The sequence below is a fragment of the Epinephelus moara genome, chromosome 1 (assembly GCF_006386435.1).
Source record: "Epinephelus moara isolate mb chromosome 1, YSFRI_EMoa_1.0, whole genome shotgun sequence".
Classification (NCBI taxonomy): Eukaryota; Metazoa; Chordata; class Actinopteri; order Perciformes; family Serranidae; genus Epinephelus; species Epinephelus moara.
Genome location: NC_065506.1, coordinates 28,637,792 through 28,656,067, shown reverse-complemented (window position 1 = coordinate 28,656,067; position 18,276 = coordinate 28,637,792). Strand labels below are relative to the sequence as shown.

Below are 18,276 nucleotides of genomic sequence, written 5' to 3'. Positions count from 1 at the left end.
ACAAGCCCAAGGGCTCAAAGTATCAAGGGCCCCCCTGGCCTTCACTTGCAAAATGTCCCTCAAATACACACATACCTTCCAGGAAAAGACTTAAAATGACCACAAAAAGGTGTTAAGAAACTGCAAAGAGACACATTTGTCTACAAAAAAAGGGCAAAACAACCTCGAAGAGACACAAAACGACCAAAAAAAGACACAAAATTAACTCAAAGAGACACAAAACGACTACAACGAGACACAAAACCATAAAAAGCTGCATACTGACTACAAAGAGATGCAAAAAAAACAACCAAAAAAAGGCAAAACCACCACAAAGACTGTTTCTTGCTCCCCCTCCTTTTGTACATTTGTGCCCAGGGCCCATTGTCTTATAATCCGCATATGGTCTTAGAACTCCTGTGGTTAAAAAAAGGTGACAGCTATTTTGAAATTGACACATTATATCCAGTGTTATACTGATGCAACTTGTAATTTACGTGCCACAGGTAAGATTATTTGATATAAAAACCCGTTTAAAATAGAACAAAGTAAGATGATGTAAGTCACCCCCGCTTATTACTCATTGTACTGCTGAGTTTATTCTGCATGCATCACCAAGCACAATACTCCACCTGAACTTTTCTAGTTTCACCTCCGAGCCCATTCTTCATGCTCCTCGCAGATTCACGCACACACAGAATCCCACACACATATGGCTGAATGGGCTGCCCCCCCCAATTAAAATATCTCTTCCTGTCAGCTGCATGGCAAGCTATAATTTTCACCAATTTACTCAGTTTAGATTGTGCAATATATGAACCTTAAAAATTATCTTATTGGAAGAATTAATTCCCACAATGCTGCAGAGGTAATGTGATCAGCCATCCAGTCAGAGAGGCTAGCCGCTCCGTCAGTCTTAATGTTGGCCACGTAGCCTCTTCACAATCTCCTCTGTCATAACAGTCTGGGATCCCATTCCCCGCCCTTTCTCTCCAAGAGAAGAAAACCCAACAAGGTAACAAAGGCTTAGAGCTGATGGATGTAAATGAATCTTCCAGGATGCGTTTGAGTGTTGGAGACTGTAATTTGCTTGTCAATACGGGGTGGTAGCATCACTCCGCTGGCTGGCAGTCTGCAAGTGGCTGTCACCAGGCATTGCTGTACCACAGGGCAATTTCACTCAATGTTTTCCTGACAGATTGGCTCTCGTCCTCAACTCACAGGAGAGGAGGCGGGTAAACTATCCCAGCGCGACATGCCCCTCTTCATTAAAGCCCACACAGAGCCGGGATGAGCCCAGGACCAGCAGGAAACAATGGCTCCATCCCTGCCTGTCCTTCCCTGATTACAACTGACACCTCTCACCTAACAGAGGAAATTGTGCTCAGATTGTACCCCAATCTGTCCGGACACCTACTATATTCAATTGAGTGAAGAGACAAGAAGGGAATTTCCCTAATTCCACAAAAGAATTTTCTATTGGGACAGCACTTAATTTGCTGTTTGTAAACTATACCTTGCATCAGTTGCCAAGTGAAAAACAATTTACTTAAGGCCAATATGAAGTTAATATATATCACCCGCCCCCTTTACAGAAACAGTAAACAGCAGGAGGACCTTTGAGAAAGTCCTGTTTTTTATCATTGGAAGCAGACTTTGGGGTTTAAGGCATTTTAAAGAAAGCATTATTGGATAAAACAGAACATCTGGGTTCTCTGTATGCAGTATCACTGTTAAGACTAAATAAATAGAAACCCTCTGCTTTCACTCAGTCAAAGCTCCATTTTCTATCTGTTGCTGTCTCTGTCTCACTGTCTTGCTTTTCCAATTTCCAATCCACATCTTGAACCATCTCTAAGTGTCTTAGTTTGTGTATTTCTCACTGAATTACCCCCATCCTCTTTTTTTTTTTAACTCATTCTGTCTGTGTGTTGCTCTTTTCTTTCCCTGAATTGTCCAAGCCCGTCACATCCTCGTGCTTTACAGCACTGGAAGTCGAGTCGCTTGAATAAAGACTCAACGCCGCAATTACCATCCGCCGTATTTCCTATGGCATCTCTCTAGGCCCATGATAAACCTGGGCCCAGCCGCGGCTCATGCTCCCACTGTAAAGATGAAAAGCAGCCCACATGCTCAGCGACAACCCGGACCAGATCTCAAGCAGACAGACACATCTGAAGGAGTACTCAGAGGCTGAGACGACTGGAGTGATAAGAAAGAGTGTTACACAGTCAGGGACAAACAGGAAGAAAGTGGGAGAGCAGCAAACCGCACATTATCTTTTGTTTGGATGTAAATGCCTGTGTAGTACAGATGTGAAGAAACGGCTTCCATCATTAACAAGTGAAGCACTTTTGACTTTGAAAGAGAGAGAGGCAGAGAGGAGGAGGGGAGAAAGAGAGAACAGACATACTGTAGAGAGCAGCTGTTTCTGTGTTTATGAGCAGACGAGCTCGGTCTTTGAAGGTAACCCAGAGCAGTGCAGCAATGCTAGCTGTGTGTGGAAGGCTGGCTAATAGGACGGCTATGTGAGCAGCTGGATAGAGGCAGTGGTGAACAGAGGGACAGATGGACAGATAGAGTGGATAATGCAGTGAGCTGCACTGAATGGGAGGGCTGGCTCTGGGGCCCCTGGGCCTGGAGAACCCACACACACACACTTATACAAGATGGACTGCGTTGTGTGTGTGTGTATGTGGGAGAGAGAGAAACTGATAGAGAAGGACTTCAACATATATACTGTTGATGCAAGATAGAGAAATAGAGAAAGGCAAGAGGAGGGGTTAGAGCAGAGCAGGTTGGGTGCCAGCAGATGAGACAGATGTTGGGCCATACTGGAAAGCATCGGCACAGTGCACCAGGACGCCTTCCTCCACTCCTGACATCTGGGCCTAGCCTGGGTCAGCCTGCCCGGTCGCCCTGGGCAATGAGCCTGTACAAGCCTTGTGGCAAACGGGGCTGGCGCTGCGCTGCCTTTTAAATGGTGCGGTGCAGTGAAGCACAGTTAATGCCCTCATATCCAGCCCAGTGCTCAGCGCCCAGGCCAGGCAGAGGTGAATGAGACATTGACAGACAGACAAACAGACACACTCGCACACAAAGAGAGAGGAGTGCGACTACGAATGTTGGCAGTCATCAGACAAAGCTCACCTCATGGAAAACGCGGAGCATGTTTGTCACTATTATTAGTTGTTGAGGAAATTTGTTTGTCTTTATTCTTGTATTTTTGCAGGCTGCAGTTGTAAATGTGCAATGCACCGTCATCGCTGGCAGCAACGAATCTGACAAATATCTGCCACTGTATTTTCCAGCACATATTGCCATGCTGTGACTGACTTTATTAAAGAAAAACAAGATGCACATTTGTTTTTCCATGTTAAGTTTTTTCTCTTTGTACTACGAGGCAAATGCTCCCATGCTCGCAGAGGGGAAAAGAGCATTGATGGAAGTTATGAGCAAATCAATGTTGTATATTGAGCTATAATATCAGCTTTGTTGTTTCACTAAACAAATAGAGGCCGCCCGTCTTAATTGCACATCATACTTCTGAGATGTCTAACATTATCAGCAGAGTGTGTAATCTCAGTTTAATGTCGCAGGCAGAAAAGTGAACCTCCCCGTTTAACCTCTGCTGCCTCCAGAGGGCTTGTTTTTAATTACCAGAGGCTAACAGGCTGACCTTGGGCGTGCTGCACTCACTTTGAATCCATGCTTGCTGAGATCTGCTCCGCTCTACTGGGAAACAGGGAATGATGGGGTCAAAAGGAGGACCTTAGATTTCTATTCTGTGTGTCTCCTCATTTATGTATGTTGTGTCTGTATTAGGAAAAAAGGAGTAAAACAATAAATAAAAAAAGAGACTGTATTGTAATACTAGTTATAAATGAACACTTTTAATAATGGAAAATGGTGGGAAGTTGCTCCTTCCTTTAGGCAAAGAGGAAACACATAATATACGAGCTCATATTTCCTAAATGCCAGATTCCTTTTATTACCCACACTGCAATCCCATTTGCTATTATATTAATTTTGCTATTTCCTATTTTCATTCAAGCTGTGACTTAATGTGCAGCTCTATGGCTTTTCATGAACAGAAGCATTGCATGTTTCCCGTTAGATGTATATTTCCCTGTTAGGAGTGTAAAGGGAAAAAGGACACAGAAGGTGCCGAGCTCCACTCAGTCTTTCACCCTACTCCTCCGGTACCTCAGAGTTGGAGCGCTGACTTTGAGCTTGACCCTAAATACCATGAACCTTTTGCTGCCCCCACCTGGCAAGTAGATATGAGGAAGCGGTTATTAGATGTGAGAGAGTCAATTGGGGGAAGCAGGCAGATGTCTTCTGCTTGGGGAGAGCAGCTTTGGCAGGATGCATAATCCGTCAGCGTTTGACACCACAATGCATTTAAAACGGACAACTTCCTGTACAGTTTTGTGGGGCTGTTGCTTCTATCTTAATTATGTGATTGGTCTCAAACACATATGTTTACTTTTTACCTAGATATACAGTTTTTTAGGGTCTGAATGCTTTGAAGCTTTGATTGTTGCCATGGTACTCAGTCTCAAAATCAGGATTCAAATGCTCCAACAAAATCCCAAGCAGCTCATCAATTAAGAAATACTTATCCAACATAATTTGTTATGCATCAACGTTAATTATTTTAGGCTGTTCTCAGACAAGGACAATTAAACTTAGTGACAAACTGGGACAGTCTGACCACACGTGACAGGCATAGGGATACCCTATCAAGATGGTGAAAACGTCAAGTGACTGGAATAGTTTCAAAATTTGTGCCAGATACGCCAAAGGAAACTGGTGTGTCAAAAATCTACAATGAGCTTGGCAAATCACCTAGACACTGTGCGCAGTAGGTTAGCTGTCTTGCAAAGTATTCTTTTTCCTAATGCTAACAAAGCGGCTAATTGACTGATGTCCTCTTATTTATCTACTGCTGAAGCTCCAATAATTACAGATATTTCTCACTGAAGATTCAACGCCCAAATACTGGTATTCGGAGCTGCCCTACCATAATGCTAAGCAAAAGTCTCTAGACCCCACACACTAAATGCTGAGGTGTTTCATACCTGTCCTTGAGCAGTGTATGGTGGATTAACACACCCTTCATCTGTCTTTGCCCCTGATTATATTTATTGTTTTTTGGCCCTTGGAGGCAGAGTGTTCCTTGTTACAAGGATAACCACTGCTTCTCACCCCATGGCACTGACCTGCTAATCAGTGCTGAAAAGGGGCACTCTGACTGCGTCTAATTTGAGGCAAAGTCTAATTATGCTCTTTTTCCGGGACAATAAAGTTCTTCCCACTCAAGGTCAGGGGCATGCTCGTCGACAGGCCTGTTAGCAAACATCTGTCCAACAGACTCAGCTTCCGCTCCTCTACTAAGACGAGTGTGTAGCCTGGAGTTACAGCCAGTCGTTTTCTCTGTCACTTTTTCTCCCTGTTTTCTCCACCCCCCGCACACACACAGACACACAGAGTGCCTTTACCACTGACATTAACTAAGTCTAGCTCAGATGAGAAGAAAATAGAGTTGGGTCCGCTCCTGTGTCCATTCCTGTCGGAGACAAAAGGCTGTTTGTAAGGGAGGTGGGGGCAGTGCTATCATTGTAGGAACATAATCAGTCTGTCATTTCCGCTGCCCATGTGCTGTTGTTATCCCCAGGTCCCCTGGAAGAATGGACCTTTTGTGCCGCCGCTTATGTGGCAGCGATAAAGTTTCTTACAGGACCACATATGTGTTTATAACTGGAGATATGTGCGTGGACATAAAGTGCTTTGTTTGGTTTTAGTCTGTATCTACACTGTCAAAGGTGAGGCCGCCGGGGCCAGGTCGCTTTCACCCCCATCTGCACAAACGCGGTCTGTATGTCACCAGTCGTACCAGGAAATGAGACAGGGTTTGCTGATTGGCCAGAGGAAGAGAAATAAGATTCCTCCTGACAGCACCATCTGACTGAATAACCTAACAAACCATAAGGTTTACCTAGCGTGAGGACAGCAGGCCAGTGGGGGATGTAAGGGGCACTATCTGTCTGATGAAGTGAGGTCTAAGGCCACATGGAGTAATGCCTCATTTCCACTGCATGGCTCGGCTAAACTCAATTCACTTTTGGTACTAGGTCTTTTTTCCTTTTCATTTTCCATTGAGGATAGTGCCTTTTCTGTGTAGGCAAGAATCTTAGCTGATTGCCATATCGACACTACATTAAACTGCTGTGGCATCATCTTCAACACGGCACTCAACGAGTCCTTCCATCGGCAACCAAACATAAGAAGGTTGCACTGTGTAATTTGTAAAGCGTAGTGTATGGCATACTTTTGCGGGTTGCCATTTTTTGTGAATAAAAAAATTGCAGTCCTTATTGACGGTAGCTTGGCTATTTAAAAATGTCAGGTTTGTGTGGCATGTCCCATGCATGTCCCATGCCGCACAAGTGGTGATTCTAGTGACAATGCTCTCTGACCAATCAGTGGTCTGGAGAGTTTTAACTCCACCCTTCAGCATCAACCTCAACCAAGGTGTTACCAAAAAAAGTACCAGGCTCCAACTTTTGCTGATGGAAAACCAAAAACAGCGAGCTGACTAGCGCTGTGCCGTACCACGCAGTGGAAATGTGGCATAACACTCTTTCTCAGACAGTGGATCTATTTGACAGACCCCTGCCATTTGCAGCAGGAGACAAAAGCCAATTTCATCACTTACCTGGTGGCCAATCAATACAGACCTGGGGCAGAAAGAAGTCACAGCAGTGTGGGAGTGCTCTGGGCTCTTTGGGCACAGAAAAACAAGCACAAAAATAATCATCAAATCAGTCTGGTTTTATTTGTTTCAGACTCTAATGATATAAAAATGGGCGCACAACTTAATGTCAAGACATTAAACTGTAACTTTATCCAGGATAAAGGATAAATTACTGCGTCAAAAATCTGATCCAACGGACAATTAGCAGTCTGTGGCTCACCAGATTTTTTTTAATACTTCCAAACCCTCATATCAACGTCTTTAACCACCCTTTCTAGTATATGCCACATAATCAGCCCAGTGGTGGAAATGTAAATTGAGCTTTCAGAGTTCAACCCTGTTACAGGCCCAACTGTTATTGAGTGCTTCGCCAGTCATTTGAACCGCCCTCTTGTGTGGTAATGTCACCAACAGTTGGACATCTTACTGATTTAACGCCAAGGAAAATAACGGTGATTACATCAGTGTTCTTTGTGCAGGTTTCTAAGCCTTAATAATGCTTGTGTTTAACATAGCCTGTGATGGCAGTCCAACTGAGGTTGGGTTTCTAACATTGTGGAATGGGACTGTCTCACATGGCTGTGTGGAGACGAATCCCAGGCCAGAAACTTCAATAGGAAGCTGTGTAGATCTAGAGAAATGAGAGATCTTTGCTAACACACTTGCATCCAGTCTGCAAACTTTTCTCTGTGATGAGTGGAAAATAGGGGCTCCAAGTATTTTGAATGAAAGCCATCTCTGTGTGGTTTTTAAGACTGCTGTCTCTCTCTGGGTTCAGCCTTTGAAATACAGTTAAGACCTTTGATGGAGGTTCTCTGCCAGCCTCATGGAAAGAGAGGAAAGACGTAAAAGAGAGAGAGAGAGGGGGAGATGAAGGCAGACACAGAGGCAGAGAGAGTTCTAGGGAGAGGAAAAGACAGAATATAAAACTTTGAATGTTTGCTGGATTTGGATGTTAACGGGTTTCTCCACCTCCCTACAGCAACTGTATGCCGCCCAGCTTGCCAGCATGCAGGTCTCTCCTGGAGCCAAGATGCCTCCGCTCCCCCAGCCCATCAATGCTAGCGGGCCCATTTCTCCCTCTTCTCTGAAGAATGACAAGAGTTCCTCCAGCCCCATCACTCAAGTCAAGGTACAACGCTCAACTCCTTTAACTAGCCCACCCACCGGCACGGGCCTTGAGTGGTACTTGACCTAGCCTAGCCGAGTTGGTGTAGTTTTGCGTTACAGCCTGCCGGTGTTGAGCCCAGCCCGTAACTGGCCATCAATCTGTGGGGCTTTAACAAGGCCCTCTCTCTTAACCAGAAGTCTGTGGACATGGTTGCTATGGCTATGGCTGCTCCAAGCCAGTAATTTGTGGAACACATGGTTTCAAATTTTTTTTTTTTTTTCTCACAATGAAAAGTTTTTTGTCTTCTTTCTTTCGTAACAGAAATGGAACAAAACCATTACAACAGTGCTGTACAAACGCTGACAAAAGTGAAGCGAAAAGCAGAATTGACAGTTTTGTTTGCCTTGTAAACAAACCAAATGCAGGATGTGTGTGTGTGTGTGTGTGTGTTCTGCTGCTGTATGGCATGGCTCCACTAGACCTCCATGCAGAGGAAAGGCCATGTACATCATCCCCACTCACTAAGGCCATAATCAGAAACATACGCCCATTTGGAGTAGTTTAGCTTAATAATATCACAATGGAGAAAGACCATAAATCATGTCTTGAAGTGGTAGGAAGGCACTCTGGCTTTCTCTTCTCACACACACGCACACGCACATGCACACACGCACACACACACACACACACACACACACACACACAATCCTTCAGGTCTTCTACCTCCTGGGATTTCCACTGAAAGATTGCCATTAAACTGACTCAACACTGTCATTTCATCACATGAATGCGATTCTCTATTTATCAGATTAGATGGATGCCAGTTCAGCCGATATTATTACAACACTAATTCTAAACAAAACATTATAAATATTGCCAAAAAAACTGAATAAAATGAGTCATGCCTAAATGGAAAGCAAACATATACGTACACAGAGTCCAATGGAATCAGATTGCCTTTAGTTTTGTTTGTCTGCTTTCAGCCTCACTGCATGACAAACTGTTATTGGCACAGCAATAACAAGGCCTTGGGGCAGTCTACACTTGAGCCATATGTTTGGACAAGGAGACACTTGGGCTTTGAAAGAGACTGTTAACGACAGCGTGAGCCCTAATCTGATTTAAAAGACTGCTGTATACACAGGGCGATTTATACTGTGCGAAGTGACATTTCTTTTCTGGGATGCGAATGTCTGAGTTGTTTCTATTCAGCATTATACAACATTTATTGTATTTAAAAAACTCCACTGTGCATATTGATTTTGGTGTGACAGGGCAGTTTTTACATCATCTCAGAGTTTTCTTATGTTTAACATGATTATATATCTAATTATGGAGTGATGACATTTTAAATTTATGTAATGCTGATTATATTTAAATTTATTTAACTATAGTATCTAACATGCATGCTAATATTTTAATATCAGGAAAAGATGTACGGAGTCTATTTCTTTTGATCAACTTTGCACAGATTGCTAAAAATAACTCAGGTTACTTAAGGTTACTTTTGTTTAGTGTGCATTTCTTCTGCTCGTACGATTTCAGTTTTCAAACCATTTTAAACAAATGAGCAAGCACTGAATGGTCTTGCCTGTGCTCCCATTGTTTATCCACAAGCACTCATAGCTATAACATGTTTGGTCTCAGTAGACAAGCTGCTGAAGTGACACCTTGGAAAATAACACTCTTCATCTCACATCAGTAACTGGTCTAAAAGGCTGCAACGAGCCCAGCAAATAAAGCACCAAACATACGCATCCTTTTCTGACCTCATCTCAGAAGTACACTATTGAGTTTTTCTTCCAAATCACATCGTATTTTTTTTAAGGAATAGGCATATCAAAGCTTATGATAAAACCAAGTACGCACAAATGAGGAGTGAAATTAGAAAACAAGTTAATGAAGTAGATAATGCAAGTCGACATCTGATGAATGGAACAGCTGTCTTTGATCATTGGCACCGCCGTTATCTGGTCATTATTTATTCTTCGAACCAGAGTGCAGACACAGAGAGCAGGGAGGAGGAGAGGGAGAACAGATGAAGATGTACAGAGAGACAGAATCTGCTTTAATTAGAGTGAACAAAGGCGCTGGGCAACTGTGAAGAAGATCGCAGATCGCGCAGCTCCGAAGGAAGGATGGATGAGAGAGGAGAGGAGAGGAGCAAAGACAGGGAAGAACCAGGGAGGAGGTGTGGGTCAAGATAGGGATCCTATAATTAACCGGGAACAGAGGAGAGCTGTGCTGTCTGGGAATCCCGAGCCCCTCCAAAAAAATGGAGGGGAGGGGGCACCTACTCACATCTGTCTTCTCTCACGCTTGTATCTCTGCTGCCGTAGGAGGAGGGAACACAGCCGCTCAACCTGTCTGCTCGGCCAAAGACGACAGACCTGGTTAAATCCCCCACATCCCCGACACAAAACCTGTTCCTCGGCAGTAAAAGCAGCCCTAACAGTCTCCTCGGCAAGGGTGGGATCCCCAGCCCACTTGGAGGAGGCCTGGGTCGAGGCTCGTCTCTCGGCACGTCTCTAGGTACGACCTTCACTTCGCAAACAAGATGCCCCACATGCACACAGATTTAAACACACATTTACAGAATGCACTCACATCCAGGGAGACCACATTGCAAGGTTTTGGTCATTCATATATCACAAATAAATGCCACTGTGTCAGGATGTTGTTTTTTTGGCAGTGTGTGTTCTAGCAGGCTAACTCTGCTCTGTGTGTGTGTAGATATTCTGTCCAGCCTAAACTCTACCGCGTTGTTCGGGGACCAGGACACAGTGATGAAGGCCATCCAGGAGGCTCGGAAAATGAGGGAGCAGATCCAGAGGGAACAGCTGCAACATCACCAGCAGGGCATGGAGGCAAAGCTGTCCGCCCTCAGTTCAGTGGGCCTCAACAACTGCAGAGCTGACAAGGTTAGAACTACTATCATACAGTCCGTCTCTCCCTGATTCAGGTCTTCTCCATTGCACGCTTTTTCCATAAAGCAAAAGAAAGAGAGAAAAAAGAACAAGCAGTTGACCACAAAGAGTCCTCAGCTCTCCCTGCAAGGAGTGGAGGAAAGAAACTATTGAAGAAAGTGGAACATGTTGATTTTAATATCGCAGTAATTCTTAAGGTTACCATGTTTATTTCATCTGTGTCCAGGGTGGTCGTAGTGATAAGAGCTGGCATAGTTCAGTGCGTACATGTGTGTTTACTCAAATTAGTATGAATATGTTTGTGTGTGCGTGTTTAGAGGGCTCGGCGTTGTTGATGTTGGTGTGAGGGCCGTGACAGGCCATGGCGGTGCCCGGTGTGGGTTAAGAAGACTCTGAAGTCTATGCCCAATTAAAGCAGACTTGCAGCCCTCTCCGTCCCCTGACACGGGATGGGGCTGCTTTGTACCAGGAGCACACACTCCCAGGGATTCCCTTTAAAAATATCTTCAATCGATGAGTCAATCAAGGAGAGAAAAAAGCTGTCCTCCTCTCTTCAGCTTGATGCCATGTTGCCAGTTGGCTGTGAGGAGCAGGCAGGAACTGGGAGCGATGCTCATTAATATTTCAGCACCTGACACTTTCAACCAACAGCCTCAACTAGGTCAATGTATATGTAAAAAAGTCAATGAATATCTATTTTGATTTCCCTCTAATTTGGTGTTTGGAAGAGATCACTGTCTATGCAGGTGGCAATCAACTATGCTCTTAAAGAAGTGAAGCAAATAAATTGATGCAGCCCGCAGAGAGGACAGAGACACAGCCTCTCGTGCACTTACTGACACAAACAAAAAAGAGCTTTACAATAGGCAATCAATAACTCAATCAATCCATAATCTTTTTGCACTGATAAACAGCTTTCATACATGCACCCTGTCACAATTTCTCCCCAAATTTAAAAAAGCAAACAGGCTGTTTTCTTTTAGTTACAACATGGCATGTGAGGCTTTTAGCATGAGTGCACAGGAGCTGGTACAGCTGCCTCCCAACTAAGGTGAGCCTGTGGTCAACCAAGCAGCCGAATCTGCCATGACATGAAAGCAGTAACTGAACAATACTTGTAAAGAGCCATTTTCAACAGGCTGCACACACCTACAGCTACATTGTCCTCGGCAGGTAGAGCTTAACGCTTTTTTTTTTTTTAACCCCCACTTCGTCTTTTGTGGGATTTAGTTTTGTTTCCTCTGTATTTTAGACGTGTCTGTTCAACGCATGTTAAAGCAATCAGCTCAGAGGAGGAGAATGCGTGGGTTTTTTTTCCTAAAGGGATCTTGTGCTTGAAATAGTCAGTCACTCCTCACCTGTAATCTACCTTTTGTCTGTGTTTGTCACCTGAGAAGAGAGAGTGTGTTTTTAAGGAAGGGAGACAGAAGCAGAAAGAGAAAGAGAGGGTGTGTGTGTGCGCGTGTGTTGAGGTTGCAGGATAAGTAAATGCAAAGTCGTGTTAAAACGGCCATAAATTGAAATACTATTAAATAAATTAGTGTACCATTGTAGTATTGAAAACAACAAAAACTAAACACTAAATAATAGAGCAAGCACAGGGGGACGATGTAATTGTTGCTCTGCATTTGAAGCCATTTAATCTTACACGCGTGTCTCAGTTTTCATTACAACATCATTTATTGTCCCGTTGAATGACACCTTAACCGGGCCCACGCTCGACTCTCCGGCTCGTGCAAATCACAGTGAGCTATCGTCACCTCTTAGTTCCAGTGACACTGGCCCTATTAGGACGGTGTGAAATGAGAGGCACGCTTTATCAAGTCAGCTAAAAGAATTGCCCCATCATCTTCATCCTTCGGCCGCAATAAAGAACAGTAAGTTGTAATTCAGCGGTGAAATGAGAGGAGGAGGAGGAGAGAGAGCCTTTTGCTGATACAAGCCTACGAACTAGAAAGGTTTGAATGCCCCTGATAAAAGCTTTCACTTTGGTCAGTTTCAGAATATTAATATTTCAAGAAAGCGCCTCACCTGACATAAATATGGTGTGGTCTTTAATAGCTGCCCCCCCTCCTTCCTCCCAGTGTCTTGTTTGGAAGTTTATCATACAGAGAGCTTACATGAAGAAGAATCTGGAAAGGTAACATAAATGGGATTAAGGAGAGGTTAAGATCATCCAGCGTAGCTGTTAGAGGGGGATATTAAATATTGATTTATCCCACTGTAATGACCGGGCAGAGGAGTGGGTCTAAGTGCTGCTTACAGATGGATCAATTCATCTTTTCATAAAAAGTGTGTCTCAACAGTACAATGCATTCCTCCCTAACCTTTATAACTAGGACTCTCCCTCTCTCCTTCCCTCCCTGGCTGTTGACCTAGGAGAACATGGTGTAGATCAGACTCTCTGTTCTACAGTATACAAGCCTTTAACCTGAGGACATGTAAAATATTCATGCTTTACAGGAGCGGGTTTTTCTTTCTAGTCTTTTTATTTGTCTGTTTTTACTATATCCCATCAGTACAATAAAACCTTTTTACAACCCTTCTGCAATTTACCTTTTTGAAATATTTATCTAAAGGTATTATTGTCTGTGGAGGGCAATTACTTTGTTCCATTATTTACCATCTCCTCCTCACCCCGGTGGAAGCTTTTATCTAGAATGTGCCAGCATGCCTACAAGTCAAATACAGTACATCTGAATCCATTTGTAACCATTTGAATTGTTTCCCTCTATTATGCACTGTAGCTATAACTGGACATGATGTTTTTCAGGGTCACGGGTGAATAAATATCGAGCATTCGAATCTCTGTATGTTTTCGCTCACGTGGTGCATGCAGACATTCAACCATGTTACCAGCTTGTCATCAACATTTATGGTCTACTGGAATATACGGCCAAGAGATCAGGGGTGTAGTACTTTCTGCTGGGTTTGCATATTGTAGGCACTTTCTTTAATCAATCATTGGTAATATTAACAATCAATTAATCTTGATTTAAAAAAAATATATATATATAAAAACTTTCCTTTTACATAACAATACCAAATGCTTTTTTTGCCTCAATAGAAGCTCACAGCAACATATTGCATATGCCCTGACATCATTGCACAGCCTATGAAACATATTAAGGAGAAGGTGCCTAGACATATAAAACATATATAATATAACCAAATAATGCTTCGCTTTGCCTGCTTCATTTTACGGTAACGGCGCTGCACTCTTCCTCCAGACTCCAAGATGGCCGCCTTGTCATTGGTTATATGGTGCTCTTTGTTTCTATCATTATTCGATCGATTAATTTTCACACGTTTGATCAACTTCTTATCAATCATCAATGAATTCATATCATCCCTACTTTCTGCTGATAAATATTCACTGCCTCAGCAGATAATGATAAAGAATTCATAGAAATTCAAACAATGCATTTATATTAATCTTTCGGAATATACCATGGCCCTTGTTAACCTTAATGTGTTCAGACGGCAGATCACCTCTCATATCTAACTAATACTGTAAATGTAATCAGACATATTTAAAGCTATGGCTTTATTTTTCTTGTCAATACAGAACTGGTCAGGGTTAGCCAATTAGCAGCTCTGCCAGAACACATAATAGATGCTGCTAGACCTTGCTGCAGACATGAATAGTATCCTTGTCTATTAACTGTAAATTACCTGTAAATGAACACTTTAGATGTAATTCCTCCTCAGACATGACAGTCACACACTGGAGAGCTAATTTAATTTTCAATTTCAATTTCAATTTCCAAGTGATGCATCAATTTCTCTTACTTAAGGTTTGATAGATGCTGCAGATGTGATGCCCTGGAGGTTGTGTGAGATAAAATATATTCCTCTGCTGACATGTCCCTAACTGGAATCAAAAGGTGAAAGGCCAGTGTATTAACCTATTGAACTGCCCCTTTCTGCCCCGCAGCACCTCCTTTCCTCAGTATTGATGACTACAATTGTCCATTTCCCGTGTCCCAAAGCTCAGCCTGTAAATATTCAAATGGAGCTTATGCTGGTGCTCCACAAAATCCAGACTCCTAACCTATTGGTTAAAGTGGTTATACTGGTCCCTCCTCTGTGTGTGTGTGTGTGTGTAGGTGTGTGTGTTTGAATACATGTGCATGCACGTGTGTGATGCCAGGGCTCCATTCAGGCAAAGCCCTCACAAAGACTTTGAATATAATCTTGTCTGGTCTGCAGCCCTGGAAGCAATTTTCTGCTCCTTTTCGACTGCTGTCTTGGAAATTGCAAACCAAGGCGTTTTGGCTGCAATGTAAATCCTTGGCATACAAGGGTTTGCCCATCCAAATTAGATTATGCTCAGCTCCCAGACACTGGCTGTAGCCAGCAAGTGCTATTGTGAAGATTGCTTACATTAATGCTTTGTCCAATTGTTCGTGTTTGCCAAAAGAATAAAAATAATGTATGACTCTGGATAATATGTGCCTGTGTGTGTGTATGTGTGTGTGGGTGTGTATGTGTCTGCGGGCTCCTATCCCAGGTCAGGTCTTTAGCTCTGTCTCGCCTCTTCCCCAGGAAGACATCAAGACTGCATCTTGGTAGGGTCATTTGGCGGTGGTGGCTCCATTATTTTCTACAGTTGTCATTTTACACGGTGAATTTCTGGCCCGCTGCAGTCGCTCAGAAATGCTGCTGGCCCCGATGGCTAAGACCTGTGATACCGCACTCACCACAAGGCACACACAACAAAGGACGAGGAAAAGAATAGGCCACAAAGGACCATTTATAGTCTATGGTATTGTTGCAGTAGGAACATAATGGCTCCGGTGTCCAACAAGTCTTGAGGTTTTGTCCATATGTGAAAGGGGTTTTGGTAATGCTGCAGTTTCTAATGTCCTGCTGTTTGCAACCTGGAGGGTTTGATAAGGCGGGAGATTTCAGCCCAACTTAACAGTCCCTGGAGGACCCAGTGAACAGTTCTGGATCATTGAGGGTTGGAAACCCGTAAAAGTACATGATGTCAACACAAATGATCTCAGCAGTGTGGAGAAGAACATAAGAACTGAGCGCTGTGTCAGAAATGTGTCACAGCACTGAGATGGTTATCCATTACATACTCTAAAAATTATGACATTTTCGGCACATCTGGGTCTAACTGAAGACAAAATTGTGATGTTTTGCACAATGTATTTAAACCAACATGAGGAAGAAATCCAATTGTTTAGACTCAATGCACAAACAGGCACTGAAAGGTCACATTTTGTTGGTTTGACTTGTTTCCCCTCCAACAAAAAACAACTCATCTTGAATAATGACAGCATATCCTTTTATTAAAAACAAACAATAAACATGAAATTGGCACGAAGCCCAGAGCAGAGTTACCTCACTATTTTTTTCAACATAGCTTAAGCCCCTTAATTTAATTAAAGGCCTCTCCTCCCTCTGTTTTAAACAAATGAGGTGATGCCCTGGCAGTACAAATGGGACTGGAATAGCTGGCCATCTCTGCTCTGTGTGATGTTGAGGACGACTACTATAGAACAGATGCCAGCCTTTTGTGGCTGCTACTGTTGATTCTGCTGCTGCCTGCATTAGCCTGAGCAAAGGGAGAGCTCCGGGTAAAAAGAGAGCAACAGCCTGCATGAAAGGAACTGTGGGTTTACCGCATGGCTGGATGTACTTAACATTTAAATGGTTCAAAACTAGCAAAAACTACTGGAAAGCTGCAGACTTATAAATAACATTGCAACTGGTTACAATAAAAATACAAAACAGATGAGGCGCTGAGCTGTGAGGAGCTGCAGCCATGTTAAAGTGCAGTCTTTGTCTACGTCGGGGCTGGGACAGATTGTTGAGGGGTTTAGTCTGAGAGAGGGAGAGAAGACTCTGAGGGCCACAGACCACAGTGATGACTGACACTTGATACACAAAGCCCTGTATTGTGGTCAGAGAGCCATTGCCTTCAACTTGCCACATACCAGGTGTGTGATATAACCAGAGCCAGTTCAGCACATTATCACACATAAGTGGCTGTTTAGGGTCCTGCAGCTGTTAAAGCTTCCAATGAAAACTTCAAACATATGCAATCATATACTTTCCACCACCAAGGAAACGTGGATGAGATTTTACCAATAGTTTAGCGATCTTGGAAAGTAAAAGAGTTGCTGCTGTCAGATGTCACAGAGAGGGCTAAACATGTCATTTGCTGTATATACACTACATACGTTATACGGCCCAAAAAATAACCAGACTATTATATGACTTTAAGTTGGCAACTGGTAATTTTGGGAAGAAGTAAAATGTGTCGTGGCTGCCAGCTGCCTGAAAGAAATGAAGCAGTTTTCTCTTTAAGATAATTATTCTGATGTCAAAATGTTTTGGCGAGCAAACATGCCAACTTAATCTGTGCTTGTATCAACGAGTTTACCCTATTCTTTTTTTTTCAACGTGCGGTCAGGGCTGACGCAGTGAAGGGATTTCCCCTGCTGGCTCAAAAATGTAATATATGGTATGACCGCAGTGTTTTTGTTGTTTTTGCAAATTAAGTTGTTTATCCTGATTTTAGTGCTTTATGAATAAGCTTTAATTAGGATATTTTTAGGTTTATTGTTCCTTTTTTTAATGTATAAAAACATTTTAAAACAAATTATATACTAGGGCAATAATGTGCAATAAGGGGCACAGCGTTTTTTTCCGCTGAGAGGCATTGGTTGCGTCTGGTTGCTATGGTACAGAAAACCCACGGAAGTTAAAATGTCAGAACAAGGTAGGGTACCTGTTCTGGATAAAGGAAAGACTGAATGACGTAGGAAGAGAGGACTGACCTGCCAATCTGTGTGGATTAATTAGCAATTTCTCCTCCATAGTTGTTGTTCAGTGCTGTGACAGTTGGTTTTTGTGGTATTTGTCCTGCCCCTCTTTCACTGTGATTGGACAGCTGGATAAGAAGTGATGAGCCTAGCTTTTTTACCCAAAGTTGAAAATTTTTCAGGTCTCAGCGACCAGAAAAAAAGGCAAATGTGCAGCGCTCAGCACAAAGTAGATGCTCAGCCGCTTGTCAAGCTGATGGCAATTGGAACATTGTGTAAATACGCAGCGTTTCAATGAAAAACAAAACAAAACAAAAACAATTGCTTGCCATCCCCTGCAGCTGGCTTTTCAATAGCGCAGTATTGCAATATACATGACAGCCCACATGCGGCAGATCATACTGTTCTCAAAAGCACACCAATTGTAAAAAAATATGCCTACCAATGATAAATAATTATGTATTTAATGATTAACTGAAATATAACAAAACTGATTATAAGCATGTTTTGGACGTAGGCCCAAGTCATGTCATTAAACCTCCAACAAGGCATCAGACTAAAAAACACTAACACCAAAGTCAAATTTTTCACTACTGTTTAATGAAATCTTAAAAATCATCCAGATTAGGGCAGTGGTCATTTAGTGTCTAAACCCGACCCCGCAAACCGAGCAAACTCCAAAACAACTTCCCGCTGATCTGCTCCACAGTCTACCTC

The 18,276-nt window shown here is 43.0% G+C and overlaps 1 protein-coding gene across 6 annotated transcripts in view; it reads left to right on the top strand.

Moving 5' to 3' along the window:
- The window catches only part of sox6 (SRY-box transcription factor 6), a 149,224-nt gene that overhangs the window by 111,150 nt on the left and 19,798 nt on the right, over positions 1-18,276 (top strand). For all 6 annotated transcript variants that reach the window (XM_050043079.1, XM_050043098.1, XM_050043116.1 and 3 more), the window contains 3 exons: positions 7,722-7,871; positions 10,190-10,382; positions 10,584-10,771. In XM_050043079.1, coding sequence (XP_049899036.1) covers positions 7,722-7,871; positions 10,190-10,382; positions 10,584-10,771 — 531 coding nt within the window. The remainder of the gene's footprint in view (positions 1-7,721; positions 7,872-10,189; positions 10,383-10,583; positions 10,772-18,276) is intronic.